This window comes from Myiozetetes cayanensis, unplaced genomic scaffold, assembly GCF_022539395.1.
Source record: "Myiozetetes cayanensis isolate MyiCay16 unplaced genomic scaffold, myiCay2020 scf12, whole genome shotgun sequence".
Classification (NCBI taxonomy): Eukaryota; Metazoa; Chordata; class Aves; order Passeriformes; family Tyrannidae; genus Myiozetetes; species Myiozetetes cayanensis.
In genome coordinates, this window is record NW_026086826.1 from 2,939,382 (window position 1) to 2,956,067 (window position 16,686).

Consider the following 16,686-nt stretch of genomic DNA (forward strand, 5'->3'; position numbering starts at 1 on the left):
AGGTTCCAGGAGACATGCTGAGACTTGAACAAAGCAGAGCACCAGGCCATGACTCCCTGGAAGAGGCACCTCCAGAGACAACCATACAGTCATTGCCATCCTCATCCTCCGAGAAGGGCAACAGTGAGAAATCACCATTGGTGACACCATCTGCAGCAAGCCTGACTGACTCTGTGACACAGGGCAGGGAAGGTAGGAGCTGCAAACATGGACAGGCATGTACCTCAGCCTTAGAAACTTTTAAGGGAAGAGCCCAGTTCTGGCTATGGCATACGTAATGTGACTGCTACTCCTGTTCCAGTCCCTAAATACCAGAATTGGTACCCAGGACCATTGGTCTCTCCTTGTCAGGATGCTGGCAATTCACTACTTAACAGTACCTGGGTTCAAGGCTGTGCTGCTGCACTGATATCCCTAATGACATGCATTTCCTGGTGACTTCTGTGAGAGCCCCACTCCCCAACACTACCTCCCCATGGCTGGCACTGCCCGATTATCCTGTGGTGTGATGTTTCTCCAGCACGTGGGGCGTGTGAAGGGGCTTAGCAAGTACTTCCATGATCAAACCCCCGTTCCCTTGGCAGGCTCCGGCAAGCAGCGTCCCAGCCGCGTGCAGAGCCTCGTGTCGAGCCAGGGCAGCATGGACTCCGACCACCTGGGTGAGTCTGCTGGGCCAGGGGGGACCAGCAGCGTGCAGCCAGACGCTGGTAGTGACACGGTGGTGCAGGGGGACTGTGTGTCTGGGATGGGGTGAGCCCCGAGGGCAGGGCTTGTGAGTGGCTGTGGTGCCCAGGGCAGGGCTTGTGAGTGGCTGTGGGGCCCAGGGCAGGGCTTGTGAGTGGCTGTGGGGCCCAGGGAGGAGGCTGGCCTGGGGCTGAAGTGAGGATGCATTGCAGGTTACGACGGGGGAAGCAGTGACTCGGAGTATGAGGAAGCGTTAATGAGCGACCAGGAGCCCAGGTGTCCCCTCATGCCGGATTTCTGGCTCATCATAAAAATCCATCAGGACCGGGTGGAGGTCTATTACCACACACGGTAAGGAGGGTCCCCTGTCTGCCACCACCTCTCTGTACCGTGACTTTGTTGCCACTCACTCATCTCTGGACAGGATCTCCTCCCAGCCCAGTGGGAGTGGGAAGATGCAGGACCAGATTCTATAAGGGGAAAACTGCTCTTCTTTCCCACTGTGTTCCTGCTCCCACCACACAGGGACGGGCACTGTCCAGGTGCCCTGCTAACCCCAATTCTCCCTTTCTTCATAAAGCAGCCTGAGTGTGGAGAAGGCAGCATCAGCAGAGACAGAAGAGGAGCAGCCAGGGGAGTGCCAGAGTCTCAACCAAGTGGTGGTGAAGAAGATCAGTGAAATCTGCAGGGTTGTCAATCAGGTAACAAATCTGCAGAGAGCACAGACAGAGCTGCCACTCATGAGATGGCTTAGATGAGGAGGGACCTCTGGAAACTGTCTGGTCTGGGCCCAGCTCTGAGGAGGTCCTGGGGAGCCAGTTCAAATTGGTGAAACCCCAGGTTGGGAGTCAAAGGAAAAGGGACTCAGTTTGACCCTAAGCCCTTTTTGCTGTCTTCTGTGGCTGTGCACACGACAGAATTGATCTTTCCTCATCCTTTGCAGCGCTTGCTGCTGCAGGACCTGCATGACAGCCACATATGTAACTCATTACTGGTGGCAGAAAGTGAGGAGGACATCTGGAAGAGTGAAACACCCTATACTTCATACAGGCAGCGCGTCATGCCCACAGATGGTATGAATATTCCCCTGACCGTGTCTCCGTGGCAGTGCTACTGCCTGCCCGTGGGTGCCTAAGAAGATGTCAACTTCCATGCTATGTTCTTTACAGATTACTCTGTGGAGGAGAGCTACCAACCCCGGGACTACCTGGCTGCCACCATGCAGTTCATGCCAGGGCACTTTGCTTGTGAGGTGGTGTGGAGCACACTCATCCACGTGCATTCCCGCCTCAAGATGGGCCCCAACATGGGGGTCTCGCGAGGTACGTGCAGCCCACATTCCCCCCTCGGTTTGCATGTCAGGAGTCTGGCTTCTGGCTGGATTGGAACAGCAGAGGAGGGTATGTGGGATAGCTAATGTCCCACATTGCCCACAGCTATCCAGGCGCTTCGCTCGGTGCTCAACGCCTTCTCTGTGGTCAACAGGAAGAATATGTTTGTCTATCAGGAACGCGCCACTAAATCTGTTTTCTACCTCCGGTAAGAAGCCAGCGTGACTTGTTGGCCTGACCCTGTCCTGCTATGTGTGTTACAGCAGACTGAGAGCTCCTTGGGGCAGAAAGTGTCTGCCCAGCCTCAGGGACCATGCTGTGACCCAAGCAGCAAATATCTGATTTCTGATGAGTCAGTGTCACATCAAGCCAGGCCCTTCTTGCTCTCCCTATGCTAAGTCATTTCACTGAAGGGAAAAGGATGGCTTTTTTGGGCGAGCCAGAGAGCAGTTTTGCCACTCCATGTCCTAAGAACTAGCCCCCAGAAAGTGCACAGGGGAGAGCAAGGAAGATGTGGTTCTTCTGTAGATGTATGACGCTGTCGTCCTTGGGAATGGAGGCTGACATGCCCTTCTCCTGTATTCAGGCTGACTGAAACCACCTACAGTGGGAAGGTGTGGGAAGCAGAGAGCAACCTTAGTCCAGCATCTCGCTCGCTGGCACTGACACGCAGCCAGGAGCCCATTTACACTGAGGATCTAATGGTGAGTCTGCTGCTCCCTGGGAATGCATGTGTGTGGTCACGGGAGGGGAGGGAACTCGGTAGCTCCAGGAACCCAGATTATATGTAGGATAAAACATTGTAGATTTGTGGAGTGGGGTAGCACTGGGTGGCTTCTGCCTGACCCTGCTGGCAGCCTGGAACAGTGATGGATCTAGAATTCACATGGAAGCTGGTTTTGCTTCTCCAGGGTTCTCGTTCCTCTCTGGACACAGCCTCGTGCCGCAGTGTGGACTCTGCCCGCCCTGTGGGACAGATAGACAGGCACATCCAGCTCATGGTCCATGGTGTTGCCCCAGCAGGTATGTGTAATAGAACCTGGCAGCAGATGGACTGTGCTGATGTAAAAAAGCACAGGAATAGAGCTCTGCTTCCTGTCCTCTTTGCTTGAAGAACAGAGGAAGTATCTCTCTCCTGAACAAGCTGCTCTTCCTTAGCCCAGAGCTGCTCTCTGTTCTGTGTGGGTGAAAATGTAATGAAAGGATCCACAGCCCACAGTGAAACCTCCTGCAGACTAGGTGGCTTGTGCCAGCTTTCCCTATGCAGGAGTGCACTTGTCTTTGCTTACTGCACCAGCAGTCTTGAACCTATAGAAAAAGGTGTCTGAAGAAATTGATGGTGGGAAAAGTCATGCTCCCAGTGGGAAGTGAGTGTGGGGGTGGTACATCCTGAATAGGCAGGGAGGGGTGGCTCTGACCATTCTTATTGGATGGGGTGAAGAAGCTGCTTATGCCTCTGCTTATTTGTCAGGGCCCGAGATCACAGACGAGCTGGTGAAGGTGCTGCGCAGGCGCCTGGATGAGGCCACCCTGGATATCATCACCGTGATGCTGGTGCGGAACTGCAAGCTGACCCCAGCAGATGTGGAGGTACCTCACTGCTTATCTGCTCTGTTCATCCCAGAGACCAGAACAAGACCAGGACAATTTTCTGCATCCTGTTCCCTGCTGCAATGCTTGGTCAGGCTAGTGTTCACTGAGACATATACTGTGTGAGTGCCAGCATAGGTGGGAGATCCCCTCTGCTGGGTTTGCAGCATGGCAGGGCTTCCCTGTGAGTACTTCTGGAATGTCTGCCCACATCTTGGTGCTGACCTGTGCAGGGCCAGGAGCTGGACTTCGACGATCCTTGTGGGTGCCGTCCAGCTCAGGATATTCTGTGTTCTGTCTCAGGGCGCTGTGTGTGGGTTCTGCCCACCACGCTCTCCCTTCGCAGAACCAACTGGCATAATTTGTATCGGTATTAGAGCCCCAGGGCATCCTGCTGTCCCAGCTGAGTCTGAAAACCTTGTGTGTGCAGTTTATCCAGCCCCCTGGGACGCCACCCACAGAGGTCCTGCAGTTCACGCTGCCGCCCTCGGCCCTGCCCTGGCTGCACGCCGTGGCCTATTACCTGCGCCAGAACCTGCTCATCTTCCTGCACACCCCCAAGTACACGGACAGCAACGTGGAGCACCACTTCAAGGTGAGGAGGGCTGGCAGTTGGGACAGCAGTCTGACCAGCCTCTACCTTTTGCCAGGGGTGTTTTTTTTTTTTGGCAGCCCAGACACCGTGTTCCCAGCTCTTCCATGTCAGGTTCTCTCTAACCTTACACTAAATCTTGAAGCCTGCGAGGAGTTTTACAGAACTGAGCACATCCTGATTGGCCTGGACAGGCCTTGCTTTCATACAAGCGATCACTTCCTGTGCAAAAAGCAGCAACCACAAAGCTCATGCTCACAGTCATCTCCCAGGACCGTGGGAGAAGATCCCTTTCAAAGCTGAACTTGGCTCTTCACATGGTTCCCTCAGATCTAAGGACTGAAACATCAGCAATAATAAAAATTTGAGAGCCCCTCAGCATGGCCATAGCAAAGATAAGAGGGTGAGGCCAGATGATATAGTGCCACATAACTCTGCAGAGAGCTGTAAGGGATTCCTTCAGCCCAACAGTGGCAAAGGTTGTGTTGGCAAATGTTTTGAGTAGGTCTGGATTTGCTTGCTTCAGGTCTGAAGATGAGCTCTGCACGTACTTAGGCCTCTGCTTCCAGTTAAGGCAAGCTCTCTAATCTCTGTCAGTATTCCTCCTTGTTCTCCTCAGCACTACTTCAACCACAACGGGAGCATCCCTGACCAGGATCTCTATCTGTACAACAAGCCGGGTGGCCAAGGCACTGGTGGAAAAGGTATCGTGCTCAACTCTTCTGAAACAGGGTATGGGGCTGTGCCCAGGGGAGCTACTTCCCATGCTGGAGAGTTATGAGTGACTGAGGAGGGCCAGTGCTGTGGTTGTGTGTTCCTCTGATGGCTGGAAGGGGAGTAAGGTGTGTGCCTGAGGGACTGCACACCTCTGCGTGCGTGGTGGAACAAACTAAGGCCTCCCATAGAGCAGCTTGCTAAACTTGACCTGCCGCTGCAGGGAGCAGCTCTAGGTTGCAGCAGCTGTGGGGCAAGACACAATGACACCTCCATGTGGGGCTGGAGGGGACAGGGAGCAGGGACAGTTGTTGCAGGAGCCTTGCTGCAAAAGGAAAGCAGGAAGCATGTAACTGAACTTGGGATTGCGGTGTGGCGATGTCCTTGCTCTTTTCTCTGGAATGCTGGAGCAGGGATTGGATAGGACCCATCCTGCAGCAGGCTGTCATGTCATTTTTTTTTTTTGTCCAGGCCATGTGTCTGTCACCTGGCCATTGTGTGTCTTGTGCCCCTCGTGCACTGTTTGAATGTTCTTCTGTTGTGTAGGTACCATGTCGGACCTTGTGCAGCACCTCTTTCCACTCTCTCACTTCCAAGGTAGCACCTGTGGCTCCAAGTTTTACTCTGGGTCCCTTTCCCATGCAGCTCCCTGGCCCCTCTGGTCCCTGCTGTTCTTGTTTTCCTTGTGTTGTGGCTTCAGCTCTGACTCCTCTGTGTGTTTGTGTGTGGGTGTCCATTTAGCTGAGCCTCCTGTTTCTTGCTGGCTGGATAAACGAGCAAACAGAACCTGCTGCCCTGAGGTGGCAGCTCTGCAGTTCCCAACTGCTGAGGGTCTGTGTGCTGCCCTGTTAGCTTGCAAGCAGTGACTTCCAGAGTCCTGCATCATTTTTCCCACAGGTCCAAAGAGGCATCTCTTCTCTGAGGAGACATGGTGTTTCAGCTGCTGTGGCACCTGAGTGCTGGCTTAGTCAGTCCAGGGGCTTTGAGAGGAAGTGGGAACATCCAGGGTTACAGTGTGAGGTTTGTACCTCACAGCTGCTTCCCTGGTGCCCTTGCCATTGAGCTGGGCCATGGGCAGTCAGCTCTTGTTTCTGCTCTGGTCTGTAGCAGGGCTCCTCCTGTGTGGCCCAGGGCTCACAGCATGTGGGCTGTGGAGCAGGAACCACACTGCTGCTCTGCGTCTCTGAACTGTCCTGGTGTGTGTTCACAGGGCTCAGCATAGAGAGGCGCCAGGCAGGGTCTGAATTTTCCTCTGCAGTGACTCCAGGCTGACCAGATGTCAGCCTGCCTTGTCCCCAGCCCTGCTGTTGGAGTGCGTGGGGAAGCACCTCATCTTGCTTGGGCAGTGAGGAGGGGGCTGTGAGTGTAATCTGCAACAAGGTGTCATGTCTCCAGGGGCTCGAGGTTCTTCACAGCCTGGAAAGGGCTGCTGAAGAGTATCTGGGCTTCGTACTCTGCCCTTTCAGAAGACAGGGATGGTGAACCCCATCCTGGATCAATCTGCATAAAGGCCCTCCTGGTGCAAATGGAGATACTTTCCTCTTGCATATGGGGCTGGACAACCCAGGAAGCTCCTGCAGGACAAGGCAGAATCTGCTGTGATTCTGCAGGAGTGAGATTCTCGGAATGATGGGGACACCCTGTGCCAAATGCCTGCTTCTTACCCCATAGGCACAGCCCCCCTCTGCTTCCCTGGCTGCTTCCCCTCCTGTGGGCCCTGCCTGCCATGTGACACTGTGCAACTCAAGGGGATGTGATGATCCCAGCTGTGGGGTGGCAAGGCTGTAGGCAGGCACTGTAGGGGTGTACTTGATGCTGGGCTGATGGAGGCTGTCTCGGGCTCTGACCTTCAGGGATCGCCTGCATTGCGCTGACATTCGTGGATGAGCACGGCAGCCCCACCTTGCTGCCCCACGGGGAGAGGCCTGACCCTCTGAAGCTGCTTTCCTCCTCACCCATCACGGGCCTGCTGCAGGACACTGACTTCGAGAGCCTCACTGCGGTCAGCAGGCACCAGCCAGAGGCTGACACCCTGCCTTCAGGTAGGCAGTGAAACAGGCCATCAGCTGCCGCTGCCTGCTGCCTCCGCAGCCCCCGGGGCACCGAGGAGGGCTGGTGAAGGCAGGGTTGCAGAGCCATGCAGGACTGCCCTATCCCCACAGAACCCTGCGTGCTGGTGCGCCTGGATATCTGGGAGAAGGGCAACATCAGCCTGCTGCAGCTGTCGGAGAAGCTGCGCGGGGCCCTGCGCCACGCGCTCTGCGACGCCGTCATGGAGTTCCTCGTGCTGCCAGCCCCACTCTGCGTGGAAACTGCCTGCCCCCTGAGTCCTGCAGAGCTGGAGGACCTGAGTTCTGCGGGTGAGAGGCCGGCCAGGATGTCCCCCTTGAGCCTCCAGCCAGCCTTGCTCCTCCTGCCTGGCCTGCAGAAGCTTCTCTGTGCTTGGGGGGGGAATCAGGTTGGGCAGGCTGGGAGGGAGGAAGCTGCTCTGCCCTCTGCAAACTCTGCTGTGTGATGTCTTGGGGAAGAAGCATCATGAATATTAGTGTTGCAAGAGGTATAACCTGCTCCCAAAGATTGAATCCACTTTGCTGGATGTTACTGAGAGTTCTCTCCAGCCAGGCTCTGGCCAGACAAGTGGAGCACAGGGGGACACCAGCAACTTGACAGCAGGAGGCTCTGTGGAGTCTGATTTGCTTTGTTTCCACAGGAGGCCTAAGGAGGACCATGTCAGAGACCAAGGGCCTGGCGCTGGCCAGTGGTGGGGCTGGCAGGAGCTGTCCTCCACCCTTGCACTTCACCTCTGCCCCCTCGCCCAGCTCTGGAGAGCCAGTGACGCCCACGAGCAAGCTGGGACGCCGCAGCTTCTGGGACATGCTGGTAATGTTGCTGAGGGACCAGTGGGGAGCAGGGCCTGTAAGTCTTCAAGGTGTGTCAGGCCAGGAGGAATGGAGAGGAGTGATCTGGCTGGTGGTGGGAAGCCAGGCAGGCAGCAGAGGCTTTGAGACCAGGGCACTGGCTAGGCTGTGTATGTGCACAGCACTGACTTACCCTTTTCACCCCCAGAGCAAGGCAGAGTCCTCAGAGCTGGGCAGCCCCAAGACTACTGATGACATTGTGCTGGAGAGACCAGAAGAGGCTCGCACGAGGCGGAGGCACAAGACTGAGAATGTCAAGCAGCACCTGAGCCAGGATCGGGCCACAGCCACGGCTGAACTGGAACAGGCACAGAGGTAAGCACAGCCTGCAGGCTGGGCAGCCAGAATGTTGTTCCCCCATCTCCTGTACATCACTCCACAGCCAGACATCCTGCTGGCTCTATGTGTGTCTCAGCCCTCTGGACCACACTCCTTTTCCCTGTAGTTTCTCCCTTACAGAGACCGTTTAGGAGAGCTGCTTTCCACACACAAAGCTTTGGCCCTTTTTGCTGGAGTGCTTCTGGGAGCACAGCTGGTTCTCACTGCCAGAGATCCCTTCTCTGCACTGTGGGGGCCCTGTGCAACCCTTGACACTCATATGGCTACTGACCAAGAGCAACCCAGCTCAGGGATTGTATCAACCCAAAAAGGAGGCTCCTGGGGCTCTGTTCTGGAGCTGGGAGGGGGCTGGTGCACTTTGTGCCTTCACTGCTGTTTACTGATCTGGTATAACTGTGCCTCCCTTCCCTCTTCCCAGGCGCCGAACCTGCCAGCTGGAAGAAGGGGATGTGGGTACCATGCACCCGCTCTTCAATCAAACCTGCCAGCAGTGGATGGCATTTATGAACCACCTGGGTATGTGTCTCAGGCCCCAGCTCCTCCAGGTGGGCTGGGAATGGGCCTTTCTGCCCAGAGCTCTCAGGATAAGTCCTCATTTGGCACCATCCATCTTCATCCCTTGCTGATACCTGCCTAGTTACACACCCTGTCTGTCCCCAGAGCTCTGTGGGTCTCGAGGCCAGCATCAGCATTAGAAGGCTGTGACAGGAGTCCTGGCATGTGTCATTGCATCTAAACAAACCTGCTAAGGGCTGTGGCTATGTCTGCCATGCTCTCTGTCCTGGGCTTCCTGGACTTGGCTGCAGCAGCTTTTGGACTCCAACAGCCAGCTGTGGTAGTGACTTAGCTCCTAGATGAGTCTCTGCAACATGGTCTGGAACTGTGAGGTTCCGTGGGAGACCCTTACTCTTGCAGGGAGGGAGAAAGAGGAGGAGGGATGCCCTTCATATGGAGGGATTTGGGTTTGTGTGGCTGCCCTGGTTGCTGCTTTCTGATTACCTTTCACTTTGTTGTTTGTACATTCTCTCCCACCTGCTGGCAAGGTGGAACTCTCCTCTTCCTCTGATGAGGAGTAAGCTAGGGAACAAGGAGTAAGTGTGGGAATAAAGCACTGTGCTCAGAGCATACAGGGAGTTTGGTCAAGGGCCTTCTTTTGGGCCAGGGCAGGAAGCCAGAGGTTATTTCTGCCTCTGTCCTCTCCATGTAAGGTTCTTGTTCTCCACCTCTGGTTGCCTCAGGACCGTAGCCTTCTCCACTGCTCGTGTGGGCAGGATGTGGCTCTGGGGCAGTTTGACACCCAGTCCTACAGTAACTTTTCCGTGCAGGGTGCCCGTCGGTGCAGCAGTGCTCACTGGAGATGGTTTCCCGTTTCCTCCTGTCCTCCATCCTAGTGGAAGTGGTGAACCTGGTCACTGCCCTGGCGAGCGACACCACTGTCAAGGTGTTTGAGCAGATCTGGTGAGTTACGGGATTCACAGGCGGCTGTTTGGCAACCCAGCAAATGCTGATCAGCTGTGCCTCTACTGCCATGGCTCAACGTGCCAGCCACCTCTGGGGCTCTTCTTTACAGCTACCATCGAGGCACTGCCTTCCTGCCCTATAAGCCCGGCCAGAGTGCCACCCCTCGCCCTGCCACCATCAGACACTTCATCCTGCTGGGACGCAACTTCCAGCAGTGGCGTTGCAGCACAGAACAGGGTGAGTGCCTGGCCACAGTCCCCAGGACTGTGTGCTGGGGGCTCTTGGGGCGGGACATTTATGAGCAGGGTTCCCCTTCTTGCTGGGACACACTCTTTGTGCCCAGAGGTGGGCAGTGGTTTTGCTTCCTGAGACCTTATTCTCAAATTGGCTTGTATCAGCTTATTTCAAGATGAACTGAGCAGCACTGTGGCAAAACATCCTGTCATGCCACTTCAGTGGCACGTGGAACATAAGAGTGGGATGAACTGGTGCTGAGGGTGATAACTGTGGTTTCTTGCAGCTCACAAAGGGCTCCAGCGCTTTGAGGCCATGGAATTCAGCTCAGCAGAGAGGGGCTCTGATCCCAGCCTTGTTGGTCGAGACCTGGTGCCCCGGCAAAGGTTCCTCTTCATGGAGATCATTGACAAGAAGGTAGTGATGGTGCCTGTGTGATGTTGCTCCTGAAGGGCTGTTCCCAGCTGGCCCAGGGCAGGAAGAGTGCCTCTGCAGGCAGCCAGCCTTCCATAGGCAATAGACCTCCAGAACAGCTGTGCAGGATGGGTCTGTGCCACAAGCAGAGCTGTGGGTTCTCTGCAACACTCTGGGAAGTGCCAGGGGCAGCAGCCCTCGCTGTCTCTTGACTTGAGCTACCCTGTTGTGGGCTGTAACTGCCTTTTTCCTGCTCACATCTGGGCACTTGTGTTGCCAGTGCAAGTAGCACCACCACTGCTGTGGCTGATAACAGGGGGCTGTAACTTGAGCTGCTGTCACTCTCCCTGCCCCAGCCTTCTCATCTGAAACTGGCTGCAACTGCAGCAAGTACCACCCAGAACACCTGGGGCAGCCTGTACCACCATGCAGGCCCTCTCTGAGCATGTCCTTTACCCTTCCTTTCTCTCCAGATAACAGTCTACACCTATAACTGGTCCCCAGACCTGGGGGCCAACCTGAACTGCTCCCTGACTCGCCTGCTGCAGTGGCAGAATGCCCGGTCCCACATCGTGCACTGCCTGCTCAGCCAGAAGATGGGACTCTTCCACCACCACTGCTTCATGGACACACCATGGCACGAGGACAGCAAGCAGGTAGGGCATCCCCGGCAGGATAGTCCTTTCTTCTTCAGGAGAGGCCTTGGCAGTCTGGGGATCTGGGGGAGGTTGCAGGCACCTTTGTGCTTTGTGTGCTGGTTGGCAGGGCATCCCCAGGCACTCATGTGTCTCACTGTGACCATGTCCAGCCGGGCTGTTGCTGTCTGCTCTTGGAGATGGAGGTGGAAAGGGAAGCCAGGTCCTACTGCTGGCAGCAGTTACTTGTGACTGAATTATTTAGGGTGAAGGAGGCTGGGGAATGGGCTTCCCAGTGCACCATAGGGCCGTGCTGGGGCTAGGCCTGCTCTTCTTGGGACAGGTAGTGGAGAAGGCTAACAGAGATGTCTTCAGATAGCCAAAATTGGGTTTACTCTGTTCTTGTGGTTTCTTGCTCCAAGGCTGGCAGTAAGGAGGCTTTCATGGCTGTGTCTGCTTGCTTAGGAGCCAAATCCTTTCCTGAACTCCACTTTGGAGGTGGATGCACTGATCCGGAGCCCGTGTCCTCCACCTAGCAAGGAGCAGGGCCGGCTGAGCAGCTCTGCCCGCAATCTGCCACCCCTGCACTTCCATCCCGACGTGGTGCCCTTTGACGAAGCTCTGCGGGACGTCACCACCATCAAGCGCATCCCCCACGGACCTGATGTGGGGCCTTTCGATCCGGTGGCTTGGCACGGGACCCAGTTCCTGGAAATCAAGAGCATGGAGAGGAAAGGTAAAGCCTAACAAATCATCTCGCTTCTGGAAAAGGGGCTCAGAAAGAGCAGAACGGGAGTTTTGACAGGGAGTTCTCTGTGGGATGGGTTATGGCCTGTTTAGGGTGGGAGCGAAGGAGAGTGGCAATACTTGTGGCTGTGGCTTGATGCTCTCGTGGCTGCTCCATTTCTTCCAGAACTGGAGAAGCAGATGAAGATAGAAAATCTCTTTGTTACCTGGCAGCAGAGATCGGCGCAGTCCAACATGCCTATCAGTGTGAGTGCAGCCTGGGCAGGGGGTAGCTGGGCCTTCTTACAGCACACTGGGAGCACCAGCTTCCCTGGGGCAAAGGGAGCACTGGCACTCTGAGCAGGGTGTTATGGTCAGGATGGTGCTTGGCAGTGGAGCAGTGGTTCTCTCCTTGAACTTTTGGGGTTGCTGGGCCCTGACACCGCACTTGGGCATGGGACCTCACTGCCCAGCACTGGAGAGGCTGGAAGGCAGGGAGTTCCCCCATTTGATCTGCATTTGGGCAGCAGTGCAGTGTTGTGGACGACTTGTTCCCAGCCTTGATGAGAGGTGTGTGCTGTAACCGTGCTCCTCTGGTGCCGTGCAGCTGGCAGACCTGGAGACCCTGAAGCAATCCTCGCGCCTGGTTCACTACTGTGCCACCCCTTTGCTCTTTGACCCAGCCTTCCGGCAGCAAATCCAGACAGACCAGCTGGGCAAGGTGGAGGGGAAGGTGAGTGTCAGCGAGCACCAGGGGCCTCGGGTGTTGTGCACTGGGACAAGGGATGGCTTTGCAACCGTTTCCCAAGGCAGGGCTGCTCTGACCTCACCCCTGCATTACAGGATGAGTTTGTACCCTGTAAGATGGAGACTGAGAAAAGTCCTTGGGTCCTCAAAGCCTTTCTCCTGCAGGCACACCATCCCCAGGGAACACTAATTTTCTTTTCTACCCAGGGAGTTCAGGGCTCAGTCTAACGAAGCCATCGCTCAGCACTGTTGGGGAAGCAAAACTTCCCCTATGCATTCAGCAGCCAGACCTGATAAACCTTTCCTGGACCCAGCAAATAGATGGAACAGTTGAAAGCAAACCAGCTGAATCCCTAGCAGGTTGCAACCTGACAGACTCTTAACTGGTGCAGATCCCACACTGGCTGTTCACGGACTATTTGTGTGTCAGAAGGGAAGAACACGCCGTTGTAATTTATCAAAATGTCAGAAGGATTCTGACAGGGTCTTTAAGCAGAGGTTGCTACGGAAATTGAGCACTCATGAGTGAAAGGGAAAGCATCATCACAGAGTGAAAACTTCACTTTGTTTTTGGAACAGAGCAAAATGAAAATGGGTTATTGAATTTGAAGAGCCTGGCAGCAGGGGTTTCAAGGTGGTGTGTTGGGTTCTGTACCTCCAGATCATTTATTGGTGCATATGAGATGCCTGGTTTTGCAGTGCAGTAGGGCTGTTCAGAGTGGTCAGAACAGACAAAGACTGCAAGGAACTCAAGAGGTACCTGAGTAGCCTGTGAAATGAAAGCTATTGTGGCAGCTGGGACCTGGTTCCCAGTAAAACAGAGAAAAAACCCCAAACAAAACCAATAAAAAAACCCCAACCAACAAACAAAAAACAAACAAAAAACAAAACAAAACACCAAAAAAACCCACCAAAAAACCAAAAACAAACCAAACCAAACAAACAAAAAACACCCAAACCCACAACTGTGGTGAGAAAATTGAACCCTTCTGTATTGTACACTCACTGCAGAGCCTGTACAGAGCAGATGTCTCTGTATTGAAGCTCTGTTGTATCTTCTGACTTTGAAGTGGGTTTCTTCAATTTGTGAACAGTTGGATACAGTAGACACACTGGTTAGAGTACCTCAGAAAGGGGTGTTGATATAATGGGTAATATTCTAATAAGTTGCTAAAATACTTGTGTAGTAATGTCTTCATCTGGACAGTGTGAGACCAGGCATCTTGTGGCACAGGCACTGAACTGGAGAGATGTGGAGAAGGTCAGAGAGTACCTGGAGAGATGCCAGGTAAAGGGACAGCCCTTGTGGTAGGTGGAATGGATAGACAGAAAGGCAGATAGAAACACGTAACAAAGCTGCAGCCTTGAAGTAGAGAGATGAAGAAAAGAAACCTCAGTCTCTCACAGCACAAAGGCATCCAGAGGAGGATTCAAAATGTTTAGAAGGAAACACTATTCCTTTTCAGTGCTACTGAACTCCTAGTAAATCTTGAGAAGTCTGCAGGATTCATAAGGGGATTGGACTCATACCATGGCAATAGGAGCTGAAGCTCTGTTGAGCTTTGCATGAAGCAGTTGTGAGCCACTAACGCTTGGTGAAAGCTGTTCTCTGGGGACAGATGTGAATTTTCCCCTTCTGCCAGGTCCCCTTTTCCTGCAGGCTGTTGCAGTGCTCTTATGTCAGTCCATGGCTGGGTAAATCTCAGATCTTGCATTTTGGCACATGCAGTGGCAGTGTTTGGGGAAACAGCTGTTAGTGCTGTCTGGCAGAGACAGATCTGCCCTCTGCTCAGCCAGGGCACCTGGTGTCATCTTTTGGGGCCAGTCACAGCAGGCCTCCTTAGGAACTTATTTTCCCTTCCAGAAGCGCCACCGCTCAAACGACTCCACGGCGTCGGGCAGAGACCGCAGCCACAGCTGTGACTCGGCAGAATCCCTGCCCTGCAAGGTGAAGGAGGAGCCTTGGCTGCAGGAGATGTGCAATGCCTTCTTGCAGCAGTACATCCAGTACCTGCAGAGCATGGGCTTCATCCTGGTGCAGGTGCGGCCACCCTCGCCTACCACTCGCAGGTCAGTGACGCTCAGGGAACCCTGGTGTTGGAGAAGAGCCAACACACTGAGCTGTGCCCTGGTTTGATGCAGCAGGAGGTCTTGGCTCCTGCTCAAGGCTGTCTCTGCTCTCATTTCCAGTAGCACAAGCCGGATCCGAGCTCTGGCAGCCATGGGTGTGGAGGGCAGAGGGTCTTTTCCTACACGAAGCCAAAAACTGAGGGGAGTCCAAAGGTGAGTGCATGTGTGTTAACAAGGGTTGGAACTAGGAGGGAAGTCAGGCTGTGGAGTGGAGCAGTTCTCCTGGTTGACTTTTGAATGAGTTTCATGCAGAAAGGATGTGAGAAAGGGATTGACTTTGCTGTCTTAATCAATGCAACACCTGGACACCAATCAAATAAAAGTGTTTGGAGCCAGTTTCAAAACTAAAGGGAGTGTTTCTTTGAGCAGCAGATAATGGACATCATCAGAAGGTTTTATAAACAGCAAGAGCTTACCTGAGTTTGGTGAACATGAGCTTACAAGACGGAATAGGCAAGTACCTGGAAGAGGAATCCATAGGAGGGCAGAAACCACCTGTGCCTCATTTGATCACCCAGGATGGTGGGAGCACATAGTGTTTACTCACCTTCTCTGACATTTTATTGGCACATGCCTTTGGCTGATGTTGGTGCAGGACTGTGGATAACACCTTGAAGTTAAAATGAGGGGAGAGCAGTCTGCTGGAGCAACTTAAGAGTGAATGAATTTGCTGGCAGCCAAACTCTGAGTCTAGAGTGGGTGTCTGTGATAGCTGCTGTGTCAGGCAGATGGGATGGTCTGGGGAGACCTCAGCAGGGAGAGAGGTTCTGTGGACAGTATCATTCCTTGGCTACCAGAGTCCTCAAACTGTAGAGACTATAGACACATCCTGTCCTGAGCAAGTAGGAGGTGATGGGGGCAGTGTGCTTGGTGTGCTCTCTCAAAGGCTGTTTTATTAGGTTTGTTAGGATTCTTTTCACTGTCAGCTCTGGCATGTTTGCTCTCCCCTCCAGTGAGATTGCTCAGTTGATGAGGCTCCTCTATTTCCACCTCTGCCACAGGGCCTTGTGGCAGCCTGGTGTGCCAGAGAGCCTCTTCAGCTTTGTCCTTCTCTTCACAGAGCACAAGCCCTGCTGTTGCCACCTACCATCTACAGAGAGCTCTTCCGGGTGGGATTGTGCTCATGGAGTTGGCCTTCCAGGTAGGAAAGAACAAGGAACAAAGTAGGATCTCTGGGGGTTCAGAGGTGACAGAGGGAGTGACGAGGAGAGCAGCAGGGACACACAATTTCTTGTCCTGCTTCTTCTATGGTGCTACAGGACCGTGGATCAGCTGAGGATGATTCTTCAGGGCTCAGAGTAGTAAAAGTTGCCTGGAGGAGGGATAAGGAAGTGCTCACCACTCAGTTAGGGTGCTCTGTGCTCAGCCACGTGTTGGCTGCTCTGGCTTGGTTCAGACAGGAGGGGAGGACAGAACATGGGTCGAGAGTGTCCGGGATCCAGCCCAGAGGTTGAAGACTGTGCTCCTTCCCTGGAGAATCCCCAGGTCTGTTCTGTGCTCACGTGCTGTCTCCTCCAGGGCTGTTACTTCTGTGTGAAGCAGTACGCGCTGGAGTGCTCACGGATCCCCATGGGCCAGTCGGTGAACTCTCAGGTAACGGCTTGGCCAGCACGGCTGATGCTCCTCAAAGTCAGGAAAGACTTTGGGGGAGGCAGTGATCTCTGGAACAGAGTGGGCATTTGAGGTGTAGAAGGTTCTGGAGGGTTCTGCTTCCTCTTTGTGGAAAAGCAGAACTGGGCAGAGCCTGTAGCTGCAGAACTTGCTGGGGCTTCAGCCCTGGTGTGTCCTGTACTGGTGTGTTCTGTACCCCTTGGGGGGGATCAGGCAGTGCAGAGCAGTGCTCAGCTGAAAGGAGGCTGTGTCTTCCTCCACAGCCACGTGGCTTTCAGCTCAAGGCAGGGATGAGCCTCAAGCCAAAAGGGAGGCAGTGCCAATTAGTCTGTGCTGCTGCTGGAGACCAGGAGAGAGGTCAGGTGTGGAATGAGCCACCAGGCTGGATCCTTTGGGGCCAGGCCTGCAGGTCTGCTGTCTGCACTGTGCACACAGCTTCTGGGCTGCATCCTGCTCTGAGCTGGGGCAGCTGCACTGGGTCTGCAGTGCCTTGTGGTCAGCAGGGCTCCACAGGAGGGTGTGAGGGGCTGGTAGCATTCCTGCCTTGACTCCCTGTTCCT

At 54.4% G+C, this 16,686-nt stretch overlaps 1 protein-coding gene across 1 annotated transcript in view; it reads left to right on the plus strand.

The window, feature by feature from the left end:
• Positions 1-16,686, plus strand: part of SZT2 (SZT2 subunit of KICSTOR complex) — a 51,461-nt gene that overhangs the window by 29,596 nt on the left and 5,179 nt on the right. The window contains 29 exon segments of the mRNA XM_050306760.1: positions 3-192; positions 585-659; positions 897-1,035; positions 1,268-1,385; positions 1,628-1,757; positions 1,854-2,006; positions 2,121-2,223; positions 2,602-2,719; positions 2,927-3,038; positions 3,487-3,605; positions 4,036-4,200; positions 4,817-4,901; positions 6,765-6,953; positions 7,074-7,271; positions 7,622-7,791; positions 7,978-8,144; positions 8,587-8,684; positions 9,494-9,626; positions 9,739-9,866; positions 10,150-10,280; positions 10,751-10,933; positions 11,378-11,648; positions 11,826-11,905; positions 12,246-12,371; positions 14,250-14,455; positions 14,579-14,625; positions 14,628-14,668; positions 15,576-15,656; positions 16,034-16,108. Of these exon segments, the coding sequence (XP_050162717.1) occupies positions 3-192; positions 585-659; positions 897-1,035; positions 1,268-1,385; positions 1,628-1,757; positions 1,854-2,006; positions 2,121-2,223; positions 2,602-2,719; positions 2,927-3,038; positions 3,487-3,605; positions 4,036-4,200; positions 4,817-4,901; positions 6,765-6,953; positions 7,074-7,271; positions 7,622-7,791; positions 7,978-8,144; positions 8,587-8,684; positions 9,494-9,626; positions 9,739-9,866; positions 10,150-10,280; positions 10,751-10,933; positions 11,378-11,648; positions 11,826-11,905; positions 12,246-12,371; positions 14,250-14,455; positions 14,579-14,625; positions 14,628-14,668; positions 15,576-15,656; positions 16,034-16,108 (3,831 nt within the window).